We start from the raw sequence: 25,249 nt of genomic DNA on the forward strand, positions 1-25,249 counted from the left end.
GTGCATCCCAATGTTTTGTCAGGGGAGGTCAACATACACGCTCCTCTCCATTCACTTCATTGGGAGCAGCGGAGATAATTAAGTTGAAGCACTTGGCAACTCTATTGAAGTGAATAGAGTGGAGGTGCGCATGCATGACCTCTGCTGATAGAACTGCAGGACACTCCGGGGGTGAAATCTCTACATCACTGGGGTCCCACAATCATCCTATGGATAGGTGAGAACTTGCTGAGAAGGAAATACCCTTTAAGTATGTTTCATATACAGTACTTATCTGAAATAACTGATATTATGACACACATGAGGTTCCATTATTGATCTACTGGGAGAAATTATACTACATTAGATATATGTTCCTGAAACTAAACTTTTCTTACAATTCAGTCAATTCCAAGGCAAAGGCATTTGTCTATCTTCTATTCACATACTTTATTTCCCAGAGGAGCATTGTATGGTCTAGTAGTCTCCTCATAACTACTTGGTGGTCTCCACAATTTAGAAAGTGGACTTCCCTAGACCAAAATATGACATGTTGCACAGTAAAGCAGATATTTGTTTGGTTTGGTTTTATCTTTCTTCCTCACCACACTGAAGGTATGAAAGATCCTGTTCTAAATCTATAGTAATCTGATGAGCTCCCAAGATTTCTATATTTTTACGAAGTCCACCATCTCCTATTCTGAATTCCATTGGTGACCCCTTATCAGCTAGTATTGCAGATACATACAGTATCGACACGTTCATGGCCTTAAGATGTGTATGCCATTCAAACTGGTTGGATTTTTAGGGCTTGTTCCATGTACTTTAGATGGTAACGGAGTCAGCCGGTGCACATGCCAACTGGTGGGGTCATTGCGTATGTCATCAACCTGAAATGAGATGTAATCTGCTCCTTCTGCTTCAGTTCCAGGCCTTTCACATAACTACGTGCTAGAAAATCGTTTCATCTAGTGTCAACTACTTATGGTAAAAAATAAAAATGGGAATTGTTCTTCGTTGATCTTAGCCTTGATGGGTACATGAGCTCTCACCTACAGTCATGTGGTCCTTTTGATACTCCATACGATTGGAAGCTGCTTGAAGCTTATTTTCATCCAGATGATTTACAGTTCCTTTTATTTCGCATTGAAAGCACACTTTTTTGATTATTTTTACTACGTTTCATCGGTTTTGGAATATATTGTAATTATTTGTATTTGGGCAACTTCTCATTTTCCCTCCCCGGCCCCAGGGTTCATAAAGTTTGATATTACTATTTCATATTACTGCTCTATTAATCAAACTTTACTTTCATCGGAGTATACTAGCTGTCAGATTGTGAGGATGTTTATGGGAAACTCATCCCACCTGACCTCAATAGGGTAGAGATCTTACGATTGTGCTAATCAACTCATCATGGGCAGTCTTCACTTCTTCTACAGTTTCTTTGACATATTGTACAGCTCGTTTTGAAATCAATGGGCCGATGATTATTAAATGCATGGACAACCAGATTCTTCCAGAAGTAGAGGTGGCCTTTGTAGCGATTTTCTGCTTTCACTAATATAGGGGAATTCTTCTCTCTATTAGGTCCGTAGATCCTAATATGTCATGTGAATTGGGGTTGTTCAAAGTATTTTTTTCATGTATCTGGAAGGGGGAGGTACTATTTACTATTTCGCCTTTTGGAGAGCATCATTAGGGCATATGCAATGTTCCCTGGGAAGAAGGTACTATACGCAAATAGGAAAAAATACCTCCACAGTGCCACCTATTGGATGGTATTAAGTCAATGTCTGACTTTTTAAGAGTTATTTCTTGCAACACATCTAGGGTTGCAAGACAAATCGGGGTCATTTTCATAAGTTAAAGCCCTCCGGTTTCAGAACAAAATTCTGGCCTGGATTGGAGACTGTATATTACCTGTAGTTGGTCTTTTTTTTTTTTGCAGTCTATCCATTCCCCCAGTTTTGGGACCTCTTTTTGAATGTATAAGATGACCGCCACCATTTTCTAACTACCTAGTTGGCTACTACTAATCACATGAGCAGCGCTGGCCAGTGACAGAGCAGGTGTAGTGCATTGGTTGTCCAACACTACCAATGCACTATGGGTAATTTGGTAATCTATAGATCGCTTAGGCCATCTTGGACAGCCGGTAATGGGGCGACAGAAGATCAATTACAGGTGATATACCCCCTCTAGTCCCTGGACATAATTTTGTCCTGAAACCAAAGGGTCCCTTTAAATATAACCTACATACATACAGCTGTTTAGGGGTCCTATCTCCTCATCAGTATATAGTAGGGTTCTGGTTGGCTGGATGAGAGGCCATTGACATGGATTTGGAGGGAGTACTATTTCTGCTTGTGGAGAGTAACACCAGGGTATTGAGAGTCTCATATGCCATACAATATTCACTGGGGAAAAGGTATGCAAATAGTAGATGAAAAAAATCCTTGTGGTGCTCTGTACAATGAAAAATGGTGCTTCTACCCCAGACTTGTATCAGTGACGTCTCCCCCAGCCAACCAGAGCCCTACTCTGCACGGGTGAGGGGAAGAAATTCAAAGCTATGGGTCTGTAGCTAAGTGTCTTTCCTTGGGGTGTATTTGCACAGGCCAGTTTCACCTGCGATTTCTGTGCATTGTTTTCATTTGATTCATTTACATGAGTGATTCTTCGCTTGCATTGATCATACAGGTTGGACAGACATCTGTCTCAGATGATGTAGTGATGCTGCACTGAGCAGGGGGTTGGACCTGACGACCCTGGAGGTTCCTTCCAACTCTACCAGTCTATGATGAGCAAGTCCTGTTTATGGCAATTCTGTTCCAGAATTGCCCATTTTCTCCTATAGGGGCCAAAAAAAGTTGCATAATACTTGCATGTATTTTTTTTTTTTTAAACTCCTGTTTTCCCGCGGAATTCGCGGCCCGTTCCCAATTCAATTGTGGATGGTCTGCGTATTGGACGGCTTCCTTTGACTTCAATAGTAGCTGTCCGTGTGGGATCCACAATGAAATGGAGCATGCTGGGATTTTTTTTTTTTTATTTATTTTTTTAATCAGAACCAAAAGGTCTGCAAATCAAGTCCATGTGCTTTATTGAATCTGTAGACGCCCGTGGATACATGGGCGGCTGGATTTGCAGACACCCAGGGATGCATGGGCGGCTTGATTTGCAGATCTACCGCATGGGTGCCCCGCAAATGAAACCCGCCTATGGACATTGGACCCTAGTTATATTGCAAAGCCTGCTTTTTAAAATGTATTTTTCCATCTTTCCTTGTGTATGGCATTTGCGCGTGGCTGGATCACTTACGGTCATTATGGACTGTAACTGACAGGTTTACTGTGTGTTTAGTAGAACATTTCCCCCGGAGTAAGCATTCGGAGAAGCATGGAACCTTAAACCGTGTGTAAATATTCACACCGGACTCTCCTACGATAAAATGTATCGTTGTGAGGAAAGTGTGTAATATGAGTGACGAGTCTCTGACAAGTACCTATCGGAATTAGTTGTAATCGCACGTTTCTGGAGACTCGGTGGTTGTGGAGCATGACTATGGGGATGTCACTGTTGCCCGTCTCCAGACGTGAAGTATTTATCTTGGCTGCAAAGGAGGGATTTTTACTTTTTTTGTCTTGTGGTTTGCACTTTTTGACCAGGGTTTTACTTTCCATCGTTCTGGAGAAGGTCTCCTTTTATGTCTGAGGGTCTGCAAACGTTCTTGCCTTTGTCTTTTTCACGTGGTGTAATTTGATGGTAGCGGACAGATTTCCTGTGGAAGGAAGCTAACGGAATCCTAGATATCAGGCTGTATTAATGTAATCACTCGTAGACTACATTTCCATCTGGACTTGACACTGAAGACGTGGTTTTCCGCTCAATTTGGAGCAAAAAGCCTAATAATATATAAGATTTACTTACAGTTCTGTAAGTTGAATAGTTCAGTTATATTAAGGATGCAAGACCTTTAGTGTAGAGCCTATTATTGTATCTACTTCAAATAAAGTTTTTTGCAATTTTTGTAGCTGGAACAAGCTCCGATCAACGGATTAGCCCCATTCAACTTGCAAAATCAGCTCTATTCACATGGAGCATTGCTGTATGCATCAGGGTGATTATTAGTGCAATTGTTAGGACATATGCAGTTCTATTGCTGTTGGCAGCTCATTGACATTTATACAGAACGATATGCTGCCGATTTTTTTTTTTTATGCAGCAGTAAAAATCATTAGTGATCGCCCGACCTTCACACGGGCAGATCATGTGGCCGAACGCTTGTTCCTGGTCATCTGTCCATGTAACATGTCCTTTACACCTTCCTACATTCCTATATCAGATCCCATAATTATGGAAGTCACTAGACTAGATAAGTTCTCAGTAGTGTTTCTCTAACATGAATACATTTTGAGTGACATTAGGGTTGGGCTGTCTCACCACAGAAGCATAGGATCCTACTTACCCAACAACTATCGTCACTCAATAAAGTAAATGTAAGGGACAGTTGTTCCGTGTCAACCGAGCCACCCATTGGGCGACGAGCGAGAATTCATTTACTAACCTCTTTGTTTCATCTCATCTAAAAATAGTCGCCTTTTTTGAACATTTGGCCCTCCCACTTAACGCTCATTGGTTTTTGAAAACGCATAAATACTTGCGATTGATGCTTGAGGGAACTAGTCTTCGAAAGTACGCTCGCTGCTTCGGTCCTTCCTGGTTTTTGAAGATACACTCGCTGCTGCAGCCTCTTGCCGATTTGGCCTTCAACAGAACACACAATGCTGTGGTCCTCCCAGGAGTGAGTTCTCACCCGAAGACTGCTCACATGTATTCATGTGGATTTGGTAACCAATCACTGTGTTTTGGCAAGGGGTCAAAATTTCAAATATATGTCCGCCAAAGATCCTCAAGCCTCTAATTAGTAAACTAACGATATTTCATCCAGGGGCGTAACTATAGAGGATGCAGGGGATGCGGTTGCACCCAGGCCCAGGAGCCTTGGGGGCCCATAAGGCCTCTCTTCTCCATATAGGGAGCCCAGTACTAGGAATAAAGCATTATAGTTGGGGGGGGGCCCTGTTACAGGTTTTGCACTGGGGGCCCAGGAGCTTCAAGTTACGCCTCTGTTTCATCCCGTGTAAATACTCCCAACAACTTGTTTAGGAATTGCAAAACTGATCAACAATCGTTCTGTGCAGAAGTCTAGCTAAAGGCTCAGGGGCCCGGATGCAAAGGCTCAGCATGGTGGCCCTCCCACAACTTTCCTCTGCATCGTTGGGTCTCCTAAGAAGCCCATCAATGCAACACTAGCAGGTAAGGGCATTCCTAGAATCCTAAAAGATTAGGAAAAGGCTGAATGTAGAAGGCCCCAACGCAAAATCTGTAACATGGCCCCCTGACCATCCATCTGCCATGGTGTGTTCTTGTATGATACAGGAGACTTTGGGCCCCCTAAGGCTCCAGGGCCTAGTAGTGACTGCTACCTCTGCACCCCCTATAGCTACGCCCCTGGTTCTGTGTAAAAGTACACAAAAAACGATTCTTTGTTCACTTTTTAGCAACTATTTTGAGCAACAATTCTCATGTTAGCTGTCCTGTGTAAAACCATTCCTAGTTGCCAGGCTATCACACATCGCGCTATCAGAAGCCAACCCTGTATGAAGCTACTTCAGATCCCATCATTTGTCGTTGGGGGCAGTTCTTCTAAGTCGGTTAATCAATGATCTAATGGTGTAATTAAAGTGGACATGTAGTGGCTCAGTATAGATAGAAAGTCGCTCCTCGGAATCGTTTCTTTATGTGAGTTCAAGGTGACATGCAAAATTAACTTGTAGCAGCAACTCTTGATTTCTTTTATTTAATTTTTAAGTCAAAACGGCTATTAAATGGGTTGTCCAGGACTTTTCTGATTTTTTTTTTTTCTATTGATGACCAATCTCTAGTAATGGTCATCAATAGATGATCAGTGGGGGGTCCATCACTCTGGATTCCCAATAATCAAGCTAATTCCTGTCACCATTGTTGTTATGGACAGGCCCAGGAAGCGGAAATACGTTGTCTGTAGTCCGGTGGCCCAGGTTGGTATTGCAGGCACAGCTTCCATTGCATTTATTGGCACACTGCACTACGGACAGTGTGATCTGCTTCCTGCACTGTCCATACTGACAGTAGCGTCAGGAATCAGCTGATCGGCGAGGATCCAGAGTGTCAGACCCCTGCTATTGAGGATAGGTCATCAATAGAAATAAAAATCCCAAAAGTCCTGTTCAAGCCCTTTTAAGGAGTTGTCGAAAACTTTTCAACAAGACCTTCGTTTTAAGATGAAAAAAAAATGGAAAAATACATAAAAAGCATAATATAACTACTTTTGAAACCTCTGTTCTTCACAAGTCTTAAGGGGTAAGATGCGTCACCCAGATGCTGCTATGGGACTTCAGAAGAAATGGCGCTGTTACTTTTAGCATCTAGATAGCAAGGTCATCTAAACCTGTCTGAGGAGGGAGGAGAGCTTTTCGGGCAGGTCTTGAATTCTCTCTCTTCACAGTTTCTTGGTCACATTATACTTTCTGGATCCCGTATAAAAGCTGGATAAGCCACTTATTAACCCCCGTTTTGCTTCTGTCTTCTACACAGACACTGCAGTAGAAGGCATCGCAAGGTTTTGCTGTTGGAAGCTTTGTGCTGATTGGACAGCGTCCAACTAGCAATAATGGAGGCTAATTTAGCGTCCGGATGCCCTGGATTATAGAACAGCAGCATTTAAAATAAAAGCGCTCCACATTCAAAGCAACGTCATCAGTTAAAGCAACCTCCCGATCCTGGATGAAAACAAAGATGGCAGCACTGGTTCATCAAAGCTGCATGTAGTAACTTAGGCTACGTGATGCATACTAGTGTGCATCAAGTAGCCAGAGAAGCTGCTGCGGCCATCTTTGTCTGTCCAGGTCCAGAGGGTCTCTTTAAGGTAGTGGTAGATTTTTACATGGGGGTGGATATGGTCAACCTAAGAAATCTGGGCTACTCTCTCAAAAGCACTTTTAACCCTTTGCAATCCAATTTTGGATTCAGGGTTTCCTAGGGGGCTTTCTCTTTCTGCCATTATACAATGGTGCCATCTGCTGGCTAGAGCCAGTACTGCGGTATGTGATATGCTGGAGAGGCCCTCGACAACAGAGTGGCCAGTAATCTACAGCAAGAATACCCTGCCGGACGTCTGCCGACATCGGAGCTGTACAGCCAGCCGTCAATCAGAATGTCTTTAGACGTCAGACAGAGGATTGGAAAGGGTTAAGGGTCGACCGTCTCCTTATGATATGGCTGAATATTCCTTTTTATATGGTTTGACAGCTAACAGAAATAACGTCCTACTTTTCCTCCCTCTCCTATTGTGCTATTAAATGACTGTATTTTAAAGCGTTCTACTTTGTGTTTTTGTTATAGCTGGCCTGTGGACATCGCTGCAAAGAGGTCTGTCATCAAGGAGATTGTGCGTCTAATTGCACCCAGAAAGTTAAACTGCGGTGTCCATGTCGCAGAATTAAAAAAGTAAGTGCCGTCCTCCCAAATTCTCCACGGAATACCTATAGTATGGTCACTGTATGCTTCTTGGGAACATGGCTGTAGCTATTCTACATAACCTATCAAAGCTTTTTTTACTTAAATGCATGTATTTGGGGCTGAAAATGATTTTTACAACAGGGTTTGAGTAAACATTTTGCATCATTTGTCTTCTGCAGCTTCTATGTATCACTGTATATAGCAAAGTGCAGAAGCTTTTCACTATCTTGTCTGACAGCTTAGTGTTCAACCTTTGTCTACAAGATAAACCTTTTGATATGGTCATAAATCAACTGATAAGATAGTTCAGGAAAGGAGCCGTCAGACTACTTCACTTCCGGGACTACTAACTAAAGGCATTCTGCAGCTAGCTATATACAGTGATACATAGAAGCTGCACAAGCCAAAAGGTGTAACATCTATATATATAAAATTGAATGTCTGTCTGTCTGTGTGCGTGTCTGTCTGTCTGTCTGTTTGTCCTTTATGCGCTACTACACCATTCATCCGATCGCCATGAAACTTTGGGAAGTTGTTGAGTACACTCCTGAGAAGATTATAGGCATAGTACATTTATGCTACGATAAATGGCGCGCATGTGTGCGTCGTCGACAGTTACGACCCCCCCCACGTAGATCGTTTGATTTCCATCATTGCCACTAATTCTCTCACTTCCCGATGTCATAGAAACATGAAATTTGGCAGGAGCATTGATTATGTCATAAATAGGAAAAGTTAATGGGTCCCAACTCGATTATTCAATTCTAGCGCAAAAGAATTAGCGTCCAAATTTTACGTACGGAATCTAATTTTCTCGCTTCCCAATGTCATAGAAACTTGAAATTTGGCACGAGCATCGATTAGGTCATAAATAGGAAAAGTTAATGGGTCCCAAATCGATTATTCAATTCTAAGCGCCAAAGAATTAGCGTCCAAATTTTACGTACGGAATCTAATTTTCTCGCTCCCCAATGTCATAGAAACTTGAAATTTGGCACGAGCATTGATTATGTCATAAATAGGAAAAGTTAACAGGTCACAACTCAATTATTCAATTCTAAGCGCAAAATAATTAGCGTCCAAATTTTACGTACGGAATCTAATTCTCTCACTTCCTGATGTCATCTATATATATAAAAAGGAATGTATGTCTGTCTGTCTGTCTGTCCTTTTGGCGCTACTACACCATTCATCTAATCACCATGAAACTTTGGGAAGTTGTTGAGTACACTCCTGGGAAGATTACTGGCATAGTACAACTATCCTATGATAAATGGCGTGCGTGCGAGCATCGTCGACAGTTATGCCCCCCAGACAAAGATCGTTTGATTTCCATCTCAAGCACAAAAGCAAAAGGCATTACGAGCAACGGGATGAGTGTTCAACTACAAAATGATGCATCCGCCGAACGTTTCGCAAGACAATTGCTGGATATTGAGAATGCTGAGGTAAAATGAAAGCTGTGCTGTGATTGGTTGCAATTTCTTATACTGCTGAGGTAAAATGAAAGCTGTGCTGTGATTGGTTGCTATTTCTTATACTGCTGAGGTAACATGAAAGCTGTGCTGTGATTGGTTGCTATTTCTTATACTGCTGAGGTAACATGAAAGCTGCTGTGCTGTGATTGGTTGTTATATATTATAGCGCTGAGGTAACTTGAAAGCTGCGCTGTGATTGGTTGTTATCTAGATATATAAAAAACGAATGTATGTATGTATGTCTGTCTTCGCAGCAACGCGCTACGGGTACGCTAGTATTTAATAAAACTCTATTGCAAAAATGCTTTTTGTCTCAAAATACATGCATTTAAAGGAGGTTTTTCAGGACTTAAATAAAAATGTACCAGACTTAGAATTGTGTAAAAGAAAAATGCCATACTCCCCTCATCCACCCCGATGCCCAGTAAGAACCCTCAAAAAGCAGGCTGACTGTTGCATGCCGTTCATGGTGTACATGACTGCTAAGCTAATCGCTGACTTTAATGGCCATAGAAGAATCACTGCTGAAGCCTGTGATTAGCTGAATGGTCACCTACCTACACAATGGATGGTATGTGACCACCAGCCTGCTTCTTCTGAGTTCCAAGAAGTGGACGGGATGGAGTATGTAATTTTTTTGTTCTTGATTCTAAGCCTGTTATATTTTTTTCCCCAGAAAACCTCTTTAAGCAGCCCTTTTTTTTTCTCCAATTTTTGTTTCTCCTCCCACTTTCAAAAAATCACGACTCTTTTATTTTTCCATCAATGTAGCTGTTTGAGGGCTTGTTTCTTGTGGGATGAGTTGAATTAAAAAATATAAATTTTCTGTCCCCACCTTCTGATGATTTGTGGTTTCTGTTGCTACCATTTTGAAGTACATATGACTTTTTGATTGCTTTTTATTCCATAGGGTGACTGAAAAAAGTGCAGTTATGTCTTTTTTTTTTATCTGACGACATGCACCATGCGATATAAATAATGCGTTGTTTTGATAGATCCGACTTTCAGATAGATCGGACTGGTTTCCCACTGGGTGGAATCCGGGCGGAAATCTCGCGGTTTGACCGCAGCGGAAAAACGCAAGATTTCCTCCAGGAAAGCGCTGCTTCAAAACTCGCGGCACTTTGAAGCGGCCTGGCCGCACGGTTTTCCATTGCAGCCGGCGCTTCTATAGAGGAGAGCGCGGCCTCGGCAGTAAAAAAAAAATGGACATGCTGCAGCCGGCGAATCCACACCGCATTGCCGGCTTTGCTGCGGTGGATTCTCCATCTCGTGTGGACGAGATTTCTGAGAAATCTCATCCACATGGCTGTCCAATCCAGGGATTAGCATCCGCAGGCGGATTTGCTGCGGCTAAATTCCGGATGGAAACCCAGCCTTATGGACAGGGCGATACCAAATGTTTTTGTTTTGATTTTTTTCTTTATTATGAATACAGGAAAAGTTTTTCTCTTATTTTTTATTATTTAATATCTTTTGCTTTTTGCTAAACTTTTTTTTCCTCTTATTTTAACTTATTTTTTTATCAAGTCTTCATAGGGAACTTGCGATTGTTTGATGGCTTATACCATATACTGCATTACCTCAGTATTGCAGTATATGGTATTTCTGCAGCCATTCTTTTAGAAACCACAGGCTCATTTTAATAGGCATAAATACATGGCAGCTTTGGGGTTTTTTAGAAGGCCCCAGGCTGCCATCACACCCAGATGGCACCTTGCAATTTTATCATGGCAACCGCAAACACTAATAGGTCATTCAGAATTGGTAGCAGCACTTAAAGGGTTAACATCCAAGATCAGCATGAACTCTGATCGCAACTGTTGCACCCGGTTGTCAGCTGTCAAAGACTGTTGACACTGCCCATGTATGTAGCGGCTTGGCATACGAGCCCACGATATATTGAGTCTGTGCCATATTAACCCTGCGCTCTTAGGACATAGTATATGGAGCGGGGTGCTAAGGAGTTGAAGGATATATTCATTCTGCTGCACATATGTTTTGTATTATAGTAGTCCCACGTATATGTAATATTTCTGAATCAGTACATGGGTTTCCTATATGACTCCATTCATGATATCGGCTCTCGTCCTGGCTTTCCCCTTCTTCATAATCCTCTGCAAGGATTTATATTTTTTATTGCTTTCTGTCATTAAAGGGAAATCTCTAATCTAGCAACTAGAAAGTCGGAGCAACACGATCTTTAAGCTGTTTTCCAGAACTCCTGTATCCTGACAAGTAATCGGAGGTATTCTCCAAGTGTCTTTGTGGCTTGGTCCTCTGCCACAATATACAAAAGATCTAATGATGGGGAAGTGTATTAGACGTCTATGGGAAAATGCAAGCCTTTCTGCCGAGCCCAAATCAGGTTACACTCTGCAGGCTGACCCCACATTGTACAATATACTCCTGGACAAAGGCACAACCACACTTTCCCATATTAGGGACTCTTTCTTATAGTTTTTATTTTTACAGATGGACATTTTTAGGTTTAGGAATAAGTTAGGAAGATACAAAATGATAGGGAAACAATAGTTTACAGAAAAATGAGTATTATTGGGAGAAAATAGACACAAATATTCAGAAGAATAGTGAATGGTGAAAAACAAAAACGATGCACTACTGACCCATTAGGTGAAAGTTTTCTATACCTTCTTGTAACAGGTGCTGGATTTAGGACTTTGCTGAACTCGGGAGGAGGGGGGTAGTGGTGGGGCACATTTAAGTGCAGTAGTTTGGTTGCAGGGAGAGAACAGGTTTCTTAAAGGGGTTGTTGGAAGTATTACACTGCCACAACTGCCAGCTCCGGGTCTCTCCGGTGGCGTAATGTTTATCTGCAGCATTAAATAACGTCATAAAATATTTAATGGGCCATATAGTGTATAACATTTTAGTCTACGCTGTTCCCTGTTTTCTGTGACTTTTAGGACAAGTTTTGGGGAACCCCTTTAAAGGGAACCTGTCACCTTCCCACAGCACCATTAACTAAGTTGTGGTGCTGTTAGGGGATGGCAAAGGGAACTAGGTGATGAATTTTTCTGAACTCGCCCGATCCAGTGATTTCCTCCTCTAAAGCCTCAGTGGCACACAAAAGTCGGACTTTTTTTTCACAGCGCTGTACACGCGTCTCTCCTATACAAGTCTATGGAAAGAGTCAGAATTTTGTGCCGTGTGCCACCCTTACCGGGTGACAGTGCGATATAAAAAATCCAACCCCCGGCTCCCAGTCATGTCCCCTAATGGCACCATAACTTAGTTTATAGTGCTGTGGGGGCGTGACGGGTTCCCTTTAAAAGGATATAATTGGTATTTCGAAGTCTCTAGTGATACCAGTTGTAGCAGCCAAGGATTTAGAAGCCAGACCTGCAGCAATCGGGTGCTAATGCCTCTTAAACTGACTCCTCTCAGTTGTTTAGTGCTGGAACAAGTAGCTCCACACACATCCTTGTGCGATGTTGGAAAGATTTTTTTGCCCCGGGATGGGTATCTCTGTAGACACCTTGTATATAATAATGTTCCCATATTGGAAATTGAGTTTCATTATGAATGTTTCTTTGTGTCTGCTGCTATACATTCACCTCTTAATAGGGAAATAAATTAAATAAATCTTATTTGTATAGCACAAACTTATTCCGCAGCTCTTTTAGGTAATTTATTTATTTACCCCCACCAAACTCTGTACTCCTTTTACCGACCTCGGAAGGCTGGAAGGCTGAGTCAACCTTGAGCCGGCTACCTGAACCACACGGGGATTGAACCCACAACCTTCAGGTCATGAGCAAGAGGTTTTGCCCTCTTTTAGTGGAAATCTTCAGCCTGCTTATGAACAAACTCTGGTTTCTCACCACAAGTCACATCTTGGCTTAATGTTAGACCCACATTCGTAGGTGGTGGTGTCGGCCTTTCGTTGACCCCATCTTGCTGTGATTAATTGTCCATATCCTGCTGATACGTCTGTGGTTATGGTCAGTGCTAGAACTTTGTTGTGGCATTCCCTCGTGGAGTGTTCCTCTGACGCAGACATCCCTTCTTGAGATCATAGCATTTCTTCTTTTTATTGTGTTTATTTCCCCACTTTCAGCAAATCTGGCTTTCATTTGTTGGCACAATCAGAAATCTTGAAGAACGTCAGATCTCCATATCAAGGAAGATCGACAATCTCTTCCTGAGCGTCTTGTAGCAACACCAAATGCATAAAGTTACTGAATACCCCGCAGAGTTCCTGGGAATTCTGCGTTTTCCTTGCCCGATGGGGCTTTGTAGTGATTTTATCTCTTTTTTTAGTATAATCTAGACTGTAATTTATGGCAACCTGAATTTTGAATGTTTTATATATATATATATATATATATATATATATATATATATATATATATATACTGCTTATTTGATACATTGAGCTTTTGTGAACTGTTGATCAAAGCCTTGCTTTGTTGTCCCCCATCGCAGGAGTCCCAGTGTAACGCGGCACGGGAGGGTCAGGTTTCTGTGGAGTGTGACTCGCTGTGCCTGGAAATGAGGAAAAAAGCCGTAGAGGTAAAGTCTTTTAATGCACCTTTTGTTACATGAGCTGCATTTGCTAGGACTAAAACAGACTGTCACCTCCGATGACCACCATAACCTAAGGTGGTGAATGAAGTGGAAAGAACATTCAAATGCGTAATTTGTATACCTACGTTACTTCGCTGGGCACCTGCAAACCAGCCATACGATGCATGCTGAACCGTAAGAGGACTAGCATCCACTATGTGTATGCGCTCAGTAGTCTATGCAGTGAGTAGTGCACAGTAAGGGGCGGCATTGGGTACAAAGATCAAAAAGTACTTACTTGAACTTGTCATCCTTTGTTAGTCATTCCTTACTTTAGGTTATGAGGGTCGTACAAATGGATATCTTTGGGGAGCAGTTTTTTTTTTTCACACATGTATTTTGGGCTGACAGTCATTTTTGCCATAGGATTTAATTAAACATTTTGCAGCGTTTGTCTTCTGCAGCTTCTACGTATCACTGTATATAAAAAACTGCAGTCACAATAGAAAATCCGTCAGTGGGGCTGGACTGATGGCTTGGTCTTATTCCGCTCTCTTATCTCCTGCACCTTTTTGCTAATTTATGACCACAACAAAAATAAACTAGCGGACAGGAGAGAGCGGTAGGAAACTAAGCTGTCAGTCGAACCTCACTAAGTCTAAGGTAGAAATACCCCTTTGGTGTGATTTTTGCAGCGGTTTTCACCCCACTCATTGGAAGGGGAGAATTCCAGAGTGAAAACACCAAACCTTGAACATACTGAGAATCTACAGTCTGCATGTGGGTCACTTTCTCCAGCATGTGGTTAACATTTTTTTCCTTCCCCTTTATCCCTAGACAGCAGCTCTCTGGTTCACCCGCTTTGCACAATATTGCACCACAGCGCCATTTACTTGAACACATTATCATTATTTTGCACATCCAACCATTTTTATGTTGCCTCCTTTTCTGGTTTCTCCAAGCTGATGTGATGATGATTTTGTATTTTAAGTGTAAATTGTTCAGCAAAATAAGTCATTCCTCTTACTAATCTTGATAGATAAAAGAAGAAGAAGAGAAGGCAGCAAATGAAGAAGAGAAACGTAGGCAACAGGTACTGCCGACTGCAAAAACCAACCTTCAGAGGACATGGTCATGTTCAGTGCAATGCAAGCATTAGGTGGTGGTCCATGAAATGAAGTTATCCCTAATCAACAACTATCAGATCGGTGAGGTCCACCAGCTGGCACCTCCACCTAGGTCCTCGAGTGCGCCCCCAATGAATGAAGCGGTGGTCCTCTTCAGTATCCAGTCTGCTTCAGATCAGGGCCCATCTTGGTTTTTACATCAATGACAGGATTAATAATAATGATGGTATTTCCAACCAGTCTCTCCAGAGACTCTTGTTACTCTTGGGCACCATGCATTTGGCTACTAGGAGTATCATAGGACTACTGATTCTTGGTGCAAGTTCTCCGATGGAAAAGTCAACTTGCAAAATGGCTCTCCAGGTGGCCCAGGAAAGCAGATAGATGGCAGAGATTGTTAAAGGGTTTGTACCAAAATTAACTTTCTATACTTATCAACTGGATAGATTCTAAAAGTCTGATCGGCCGGGGTCTCGCCACTGGGATTTTCACTAATCTTGAGAACATGGGTCTCATGTTCCCCTCCCCTACTTATTGCAACCCCCACAGTGAACATTTGTTTAAATTGGAGCGATGGCTGAACATGTACTCTGCTATTCCATTCAACTCTGTGAGACTGCCAGAGACAGCCGAAATTAAGGGAGTGACCACGTGGATGCTCAGCCATAACTCCATTCAAGCAACTCCTAACCGGGGAGGGGGGTGGGGGGGTGCAGCAAGTAGGAGAGGCGGATAGGTGACCCTCGATTGCAGGATCAGTGGAAGTTTTAGCAGTAAGACCCCACAATCAAACTTTCATCATCTATTCTGTGGATAAGTGATACAAGCTTTTACTTACCATTATTAGAATGATCTGACACTATAGATGAATTAGTTGGAACCAAACTGGAACTTCACGAGGACCCCTAAAACTGGTCTATAGCACTAAGAGCCATAAAAGTCCTGTATAATACTCTTACGCCGCTTTCACATGTGTTGTTTTGACGCTGATTAGGTGCGTCAAAAAATCGCATCTAAAGGAACCCATGATTTCCTATGGGCTCTTCCAGAGGAGAATTTTTTTTCTTTGACGCGCCGAGAAAATCGCGCAATAGGCATGTTTTTTTAACACCGAGCTTTCTCTCCTTAAAAGTTAGGACATGTCCTGTCTTTTGACAGCGCCGGTGGCTCCCATAGGACTCTATGGGAGCCGGCCGGCTAAGGGAGGGGAGCGGCAATCTAGCGAATAGCAGCCGCGGTGTGCTTGCGGCTGCTGTGCATTCACACGATTAACGCTCAGATAGCCGCGCTAAAACCGCGCTCATGTGAAAGAACCCTTAGATCACCAAGGAGTGTATTTTAAGTACTTTTAAGCTGTTTTGAAGGCAAAGTTAATGAAGAAAAAGACGATTTTTACCCCTTTTTCTTTTCCTTTTTATTTGTTTTTCTTCTTTTTTGCTACTTTTTCTTCTTGTTTTTCCTTCTTTTTGAATTTTAAAAGAATGAAAAAGGAGGAACTTATTTTAGCAGGCTCAGCCAAGATGAACAGTCGGAGGTTCGGGTTTGTTGCGAAGCAAACTACTAGCAAGGTTTAACCCAAAACAGGGCTCAGCTGTTTTGGTTCGTTCCACAGTGCTGTTAAAAGTCTCAATCATAGATATTGTCAAAATGACCAGTAAGATGGAGCAGACTCGACGAACCCTACCATAGTCAATGAGGTCCATCAGGGGCCGTTGGCATCTGATATGTAACAGTTCCGCCATTATGTTCATTGTCTGTCTATAACGGAACAGAATAGGAGCACAAGGAACCGAGTCTAAAGCCCTAGAACATGATTTTATTGAAAACCGCTATGTGCTGTAGCAGGAATGCACAGATGAAATCATTACTTGTATGATGCATGTAACTGATGATGAAAGAACCCCAGCATTACCTCGGAGAGAAGCCATTCTGTCTGTTCACTGTCATCATCTCCAGATTAAATACCTCGTTTCTCACCCTTATAGATTATAGAAAACCAAATGTTGTGTAACAGAAAACATATTTCCCCATAAGAGCTTGGCTTCTTATCTTCTATTGTTCTCTGGAGGCTGCGGAATAGCATTATATGCTCTCTTCACTAAACCAAGTGGGTCCGAAGGGCCTGCCGGATACAAGTCCACATGGCGTCCTATGAAGCGACACATGCTACTTAGTATGTATGACTTCCCTCATAGTACAACTCTATTAGGATCTTAGACTTGCCCTATTTTAACCTCTTCACGACCAGAGGTTTTTAATTTTTTGTTTTTCCATCCCCACCTTTCAACAGCCATAACCGTTCTTTGCAGGAGAAGTTTGTATTGTTTTAATGGTACCATTTAATTTACTATAAAATAAACTGAAAAACCTAAAAAAAAAGAAAAAAAATTAAATGCAATTGCGCAATTTTTTGCAGCAGTTTTGTTTTTATCGAATTCACAGTGTAGTAAAAATGATATGTAAACTTTTTTCTGTAGGTCAGTACAATTATGGCGATACCAAAGTTTTTTGTAGGTCCTTTTATGTTTTACTACTTTTGAAAAGTAAAGAAACTTTTTTCTTTGTTTCAGTCGCCGCCTTCTGAGACCCGTAACTTTTTTTTTTTTTTTGGGAGGTTTGCTCTGTAAAAGCTTGCACTTTGTGGGAAGAGCTATTGTTTTTTCAGTACTATTTTGCGATGCATCTTTTTGACCTCAGCATGTGCCATATTAGGTGAAAATAATCACATTGTTGCATTTTTTCCCCCGGTTTATAGGCTGAATTAGAAGCTTTTGAGAATCGGCTAAAAGGAAAGAAGAGGAAGAACAGGAAGAAAGAGGAAGTGGAAATCCAGCTGAGCGTATGGCAGAAATACAGGAATTACATCCTAATGCCCGTGTGCGGTGTCGCTCTGGCCGTGTTCACACTGTACCTCACTCAAGTTAATATATGACAAGCTGAGAGTTATAAAGGAGAATGTTTTATAATTACCGTGCATATGATGGGGGGGAATACGACGCGGTCTACACCAACACTCGCACAATGTAAAATGATGTGTATCAGAAATGTACATTTGATTAGAGGAAATATTCAGCGTAAAAACAATATATACATTAGCCCGTCAATCAAATCATCATCTTATAACCTGGCAATTGATACTGTACAGTTTTCAGGTCTTTGTTTAGTGTCTTCGTTTCTCCGTTATTCATCTCAAAGGGCATATGTATGAGTTTCCATATTATATGTAAGTGTTTAAAGAGGTGGTTCCACTTCTAGCTGTTTTACTGCAGGAAGCAAACAGCTCTGTACATTGTGCAGTGGCCTGGGCTAGTACTGCAAGCTGAGTCCCATTCACTTCAGTAGAATTCAGTACTGCAGTACCAACCCGGGCCACTACACGATGTACGGAGCAATCTGCTTCCTGCAACAAAACAGCTTGAGGTGGGACAAGCCCTTTAAAATTCTAGCAATTACTTATAGTATTAGACTATTCTTTATTGTTTCTGGCTGTGTATGTCAAATATGGGATTCCATGGACTAATCAGTGCTTGGATTGTTATGTCCATCATTTTTGGCATGGTGCTGTATTGCTTCTTTATTTCTTAGGTATGCTATAGAAATGATGAAACCCTATTACTCAGTTAAAGAATATACTGCCTAGTGTTTAGCATGATTTGGCATATTTAATGAATGACAAAGCGTAGAAATTCAGGGTTAACTAGATGTAACTGGAATATCTCACTCACAAGGGTCCTGGCAGAGAAGACGGGCTGTTTTGTGGGATAATATTCTGCTTTAGTTGTCCCATGGCTGCCATCATATGGGCAAAACTAAACTAAAGGGATTGTATGAGATTAGAAATTGGGGTTGGCTTTCCTTATGGAAATATTGGCTGTGCCTGATACTACACATTTGACTCAATTCATTGAATTGACTTAGCTGCTATTATGGACAGCTGCTAGTCTTCATCAAGTGCTGGATTCTACCTCTAGGAGCCGTCTACAATTGGATTGCCCTACCTACTGGGCTTTTTCTAAATATCATACATGTCCCAAGGACATTAGTGGAGCTGATTCTGAGTATTAAAAATGCCCTACCAAATCTTTTACAATCCCTTTAAAGGAATTCTGTCACCATGTCCATGAAGTTTGACTAGAAGCTTGGCTCCGAATCATGGAGGTGGGCCATACTTTAACCACTCCGCCCATCCTACATGGCGCAGACTGGCAGCTCTCTACCCTTTTGTGTATTGTGTATACTCTGTATGCCATTGGTGGGAGAGGCCAGCCGCTCGGGAATTAGCTCCGAGTCAAACTTCATGGTGACAGAATTCCTTTAAAGAGCCTGATCTCTATGAGAGGACTCAATTTCTCAAATTCTCAAAGACTCCTCTTAAGTTAAGTACTGGGTTACCTGGCATGTAAGTCCAGTGTCAATAATATAGACACATGAAGACGCACATCCTAATTAAAATATGAAATGTGATGTATAGTAGATCAGTTTCACACAAGTCTAATTCAGGCACATTTGTGTATTGGTATTACAGTCAGAGATCCCTGCCCGATCACCCAAATTGACAGCATCATAAAGACCTAAGATGCTGTTCTGGCCATCAGATCAGTGGAATTTGCGGGCATACTATGTTCATGTGAGATTGGCCATAGTGTTGTATTACTACACCAAATATTATATTAACTTCAACCAACTGTCCATAATTACTCCTGACATTCTAGGTGTAATATATTAGAGCGCCAATTACATGTTGCTGCATCACTTTGTCCATCTCAGGGGATACAAATTGGAAATCTGACCACCTTTATGCCATTTTGACATGTCAGAAGATGATCTTGTTGGGGGCCATATTCACACAATCAAGATTGAGTTGCACCTGAGATTCCTGGGCACAGCTTGCATCACACTGTAGACAGACACCCTGTCCGTGCGCGGGACATCGTACATTACGTGTCCTATTCTCATGTGAGACTCTCACAAAAATAGGACATGAAGCGACTTTTCAAACTCGCACCATCAGTCCGAGTGACAGATTGCTTGTGTGAAAGAACCTACTGAAATGAATGGGTTCCCTTTCCCTGCGACTTCTGCGTGTCTCAGGCATGGACAGAGCTCGCGTGGGAATATCGGCCGTGTGAATACAGCCTTACCCATGTACTAATAAAACCCCAGTGAGTACCAAAAAGCGCGTACAATAAATTGGCTCTAGATTTGTAAAATAGATTCTCCTAAAAAGTCATCTTCAAAAGCTCAGGAATTGGGAGTCTGTAACATATGGATAGGACATGTACACACTCTTTATAGTACTGGTCTTTTTGGGTTGATGATCTCTTTCTTTGGGACAGGGGAACCTTTTCAGCTCCCACAGTCTTTAAAGGCTGGCTGTGACCATTTTTTTCCCATTCTCTTTTTCTTTTCTTTTTCCCCCCTTTTTTTTCTCCTGTTTTTTTTTTTTTATTTTTCTCTTTTCTTTTTTTTTCTCTCAATTTCTGCTAAACGAGAGACAAAAATAAAGAGAAAAGAAAAGAGAAAATTAAAAATAAAAGAAGAAAAAGAGCAACCTCTGTAAAGATAATTTCTGCTAAACGAGAGACAAAAATAATCATTACAGAGGTTGTTCGGTCTCCTTTTTTTTCTGTCTTTTCTCCTTTTTTTTTTTTCTCCTACTCTTTATTTCTCTCCTTTTTGTTTATTTTTCTCTATTTTTGTCTCTCGTTTAGCAGAAACTATGATTACAGAGGATGTGCTAACATAAAAAACATAGCAGATATCTACAGAAGAGGTGCTCAGTGTCTGATCGCTAGGGAGCCCACATCTGAGACTCCCATCAATCCCAAAAACAAGGGTCCTGTCTTCCCCAGGGTGCATGGTGTGGCATACAAACGCTCCATTTTTCTCTATGGGATCGCTTAAAATGGCCAAGTAAAAGTGTTTGACAAATCGAGCGCCAGCACGCATGTGCAACAGCTTCTCCTTTCATACAAAGGAACTTGAGACCGCCAATCTTGTGATTAATGGGACCCACAGCATTCAGACATTTATCGCCTTTGACAAGTTGATAAGGGTTGGACAACCCCTCTAAGTATAGAACCCCTTTTAAATCTCCAACACTAAATGCAGGGGCATAGCTAGTGGCGAGGGGAGCTGGTGGGGCATTTGCCCCAAGTTCTGCGTGCCAGATGGGGTGCCAAGAAGTCCCTCTACATTGCTTAACCTCTTAAGCTATAGGGCTCATTTGGCAAAGTGAATCTTTGCCCTGGGTGACAGAAAGTCTAGCTCCGACTCTGCTAATCTATTCCTGTGTAGGGGATGCACCTGGAATAACATCCTTGCAGGGAATTTACATGTAATCATGGTACAATGCTGTGCAGCAGAATCAAGGTTTTCTCTATCCCGCTGCTTTTACTTTCAGCTGATTTAACACTTTTAGTTGCATTTGAATGTATTCGTTACTATCGTAAGAAGACATATACTGTAAATCCAGATATATGGCGTAGCTCAGTGTAATGTTGTCCTCCGGCACAGACCATTACGCTGTTGCCTTGTGTCTTGGATGTTCTGATCTGTTCTGCAGCTGTCTGTAATAAAACATTTGTGAGATAACAGAGTAGGCGTTCTGTTGCAGAATCACACATTGTTACAATATCTGCTAAGACGTATGCATCATGTCACAAGATTGGCTGATCTGAATGCCCCAGTTTTCTGTAAACTTTGATTCTTTGTAATAAAATCGAAGTCTCCTGTTATATTGTTTTTGCTCCATCTGTGGGTTACTTCTAGAGAATGCATTGTTTGTAGTACTGAATGATCCAACTTCACGTTCAGCCCTGACGGACGAGAAGTCAAATAAATATCTAAGCAGTGCAATCAACGCATTAATCAGTCTTTGATGGGAAAGTTATATTGATACTTAAAGGGGTTATTGTTTCTTTTAGGATAGCCATACTGGATATATCTAGGGTTACATATCCACTTGTAAATACACTTGACCCTCTTTTCCCATGTGCTCTAACCAGCGGGCCATGAGCAACATGCGGCACACTGCTTTTTGAAATATGCAGCATGCCAATTAATGTGCCCAAAATATGCTGCAATCCATGCATAAAAATTAGAGATGAGCGAGCGTACTCGCTATGGCAAATTACTCGAGCGTGTATTGCCATTTTCGAGTACATGCCCGCTTGTGCCAAAAGATACGGGGGGGGGGTAGGGGAGATCTCTCTCTCCCCCATGCTCACTCCCGCAACTCACCGCTCACCCCCGCCGCCCCCCGAATCTTTTTTTTGCACGAGCGGGCATGTACTCGAAAATGGCAATACTTCCCTGAGTAATTTGCCTTAGCGAGTACGCTCGCTCATCTCTAATAAAAATGTAACCATTGCATGCTAATTTGGAAATAAGTAATAGTCTGATGGAGCAAGATCTGGTGAGTGGGGTGGATGATATATGCACTGAATCTCCGAATCCTTCAAAAGGTAATAATCTTTATTTGTATAGCGCCAACATATTCTGCAGCGCTTACAAGACAGGGGGAGAACAGATACAAAATGAAAATTACTAAAAGCATGGTTGCATTTAGCAATCAATTGATATAGACAGTAGGGGTGCGGGTCCTGCTCCAACAAGCTTAGATACTACAGATATTGGGGTGATACAGACGGTAAAGGGGCTGGAGATGTGTACGGTTTGGCGAGGTGGAGAGTGTAGGGTGCTATACACACAGACAATGGTCAGACATAAGCTGTGTAGTGGCTGAATCTGTATAACCACAGGGGCGGTTGATTGCGGTTAGCTGGGATCGCCGTCAGCAGGACAGTGAGCATGTTATCAGGGGAGTACAGAGGGATTTGGTTCAGGGAATATGGTATATTTACTTCAAGAGGTGCGTTTTTAGAGCATGCCGGAAGTTTTGTGTGTCAGAGATTGCACGGGTAGTTTGGGGTAGTGCGTTCCAGAAGACTGGTGCTGCTCTGGAGAAGTCTTGGAGGTGGGAATGAGAGGTTTGAATTAGAGTGGCATTAATTCTGATTTTCTTAGCGGAGGGCACAGACTTGGCGGTGGATTGAGATGAGGGAGGCAATGTAGGGTGGCACGGTGCCATGGAGAGCTTTGTGGATTAAGGTAGTGAGTTTGAATTTAAATGATCCATTGCCTTGGCAACCTTGTGTGAAAGAGTTGTGTCCTAAAGAAGCACACCTTTCTTCAGCTTTTCACATCTTTTTTTTTCTCTTTACGTGCATCCTTTAATTTGCCTCGTTACACTAGTATTCTGCATTGATAATTTAGCCCTTCTGAAGTTAGTCGGTTCATAAAATACCAACACTTTCTAAAAAAAAGTGGTGGCCACGACCTTTCCTGCTAACTTCAGTGTCTTTAATTTCTTTGTCCATGGAGATCCAGAGTGCTGCCACTGTGAGGACTGTTTGGTCTCATGATTGTAGTTTCATCACCAGTCATTCCAAAAAATTAGCACTGGATTCCTCCAACTGCTTCAAATCGCCTCAGAAGCGCTCACTCATGCGCTTCTGGTCTGCGTTCAAACATTTTGTCACTCACTTGGCTGAAACTTTGTGCATATCCAATTGTGCATGAATTATTCTCCAAACAACGGTGAGGAGCCAAAAACCGGGTCGGGGTCAAACACGGCTTGATGCTTGTTCGAGTAACGAGCACCATCGAGTACGCTAATACTCGAACGAGCATCAAGCTCGGCAGAGTATGTTCGCTCAACTCTAGTATGTACCCATGGGTTGAAAATGCTGCAGAGGAAGCAGCACTGTGGCCCCTTTATTCTCCGTATTGTAGGGGGTCCCAACAGTTGAAGAATGATGGCTTATCATAGCAATAAAAATACTGTTAATGTAAACATCTGGTTTCAAGACAAAATTCTGTCCCAGGACCAAAGGGGGGTATATGACTTCCAGCTGTTCTTCTCTACCATCCCTCCAATCTACCGATTCCAGGTCCCATTTTTGGCCATCCAAGATGGTTGATGTAATCTTCAGACTACCTAACCCCACAGTGCATTGGTAGTGTTGGACTACTAATGCCCTAAACCTGTTATATACCAGAACTGCTTATATTGGCACTGGCCAGGGAGCAGTCTACTGTTGGCATGGCATTAGGTAGTTAAAAAATTGCTTCGGCCATCTAGGTCAGCCAAAAACAAAGACTGGAACTGGTGGATTAGCATGCAGCAGAGAACAACTGCAGGAAGTATGCCTGCACCCCTCCAGTCCCAGGACAGAATTTTTTCCCCAAATCGGAGGGTCACTTTAAATATCTCATGCATTTCTCTGTCCGACGAGTTTTGCGATTCATTGCTTTATAGGGTCTAAAAGAGATTTCATCCAAACATAATCTATTGCCAAAATCGGCTAATTTAATTGTTTATGAAAACTGATGTGAATCCTACAAAAAGGGGTCACATCTGACTTTAGGCATGGGTCAGCATGCCTATTAGCCTTGGGAAGATCTGTAGACCGGCGTTCGATATGAATGTGTGTTAGAAATAGAAGCAGTAATTAAATCTAAAGTTATTTTTGAGCTCTGCACTCCGCTATTAGCTTCTTGTATAACCACTTTTCGTAGCAGTTTGTTTTCGCTCCACTTTCATAACATTCAATCTATGCCAACTAATAAAAGCTGGTATTTATCTCCCAAATCCTCTCTAAGTGAGGTGTTTTAGTCCTAATCTGCGGGAAGGAACGGTAGCAAATTACATTGAAGCCCTCTCTGTGTTGTGTCAAGTCAACGCCAAGGCAAGTAAATGGCATACTTTAGCAAACTGCTTGCTTGGAGATAATGAGCGGTTCATCCATTATAATTAGGGAGTTTAATTGCCGTCACTTGATCCACAAATAGATGGAGTTAGACGATATGAAATTCCATGGCGTGTAAATCAAATGCCATCTGCAAATGGAAGTGATTCATTATTCAAACACTATTTTAATAATGATTATCAGCTTTAATATATGATAGCCAGGTAATGAGAAATCACACCTTTATTATAAACTGCGGGAAGTCACCGGGAGACTTGTCAGGGAGAAGTAAGAAAGAAGCGGATGTTAGAAACATGAATTATACAGAACACTATGCTAAAGTTAATTAAAGCAAATTATTGTGATCTTTGAAGAGTAAAATGGTTTTTAAAAATTCAATTTTTATACGGATTTCTGTTTTTCTTACCAACTTTAAGTCACTGTTTGCCTAACAGTGAACTCCCATGATCCTCCAGTGAAGGGCTCTCAGACTCTTAAAGGGATTCTGTCACTGGGTTCCTGCTGAATCCAAGACAGGTGTTGCCTGTTGCCCCCGAGGGTCTTTTATTCTGAAACAGTGTGGCATTTCAGTATAAAGACATTTTAAAGTGTATTTATTATGAAATGTCACAGAGTTTCAAAATAAAGCACCCATGGAGGCAACAGGTTTCTCTGTCCTGGGTTTATTCTGCCCATGGTTCGAGCAGCAAGAACCCAATGACAGAATCCCTTTAAGGGCTCTTTCACACGAGCGTATATCGGCCGCATGTTCACAGCCCGCCAATATACGCTGCCCATCTGATGCATTGGTTTACAA

The 25,249-nt window shown here is 41.9% G+C and overlaps 1 protein-coding gene across 2 annotated transcripts in view; it reads left to right on the top strand.

Moving 5' to 3' along the window:
* The window catches only part of NFXL1 (nuclear transcription factor, X-box binding like 1), an 86,946-nt gene extending 68,994 nt beyond the window's left edge, over positions 1-17,952 (top strand). For both annotated transcript variants that reach the window (XM_066573114.1, XM_066573115.1), the window contains exons 20-23: positions 7,429-7,533; positions 13,473-13,559; positions 14,593-14,646; positions 17,436-17,952. In XM_066573114.1, coding sequence (XP_066429211.1) covers positions 7,429-7,533; positions 13,473-13,559; positions 14,593-14,646; positions 17,436-17,612 — 423 coding nt within the window. In that variant the 3' untranslated portion in view covers positions 17,613-17,952. The remainder of the gene's footprint in view (positions 1-7,428; positions 7,534-13,472; positions 13,560-14,592; positions 14,647-17,435) is intronic.
* Positions 17,953-25,249: the final 7,297 nt, after the last annotated feature.

Source organism: Eleutherodactylus coqui, chromosome 7 (assembly GCF_035609145.1).
Source record: "Eleutherodactylus coqui strain aEleCoq1 chromosome 7, aEleCoq1.hap1, whole genome shotgun sequence".
In the NCBI taxonomy this organism is placed as follows: Eukaryota; Metazoa; Chordata; class Amphibia; order Anura; family Eleutherodactylidae; genus Eleutherodactylus; species Eleutherodactylus coqui.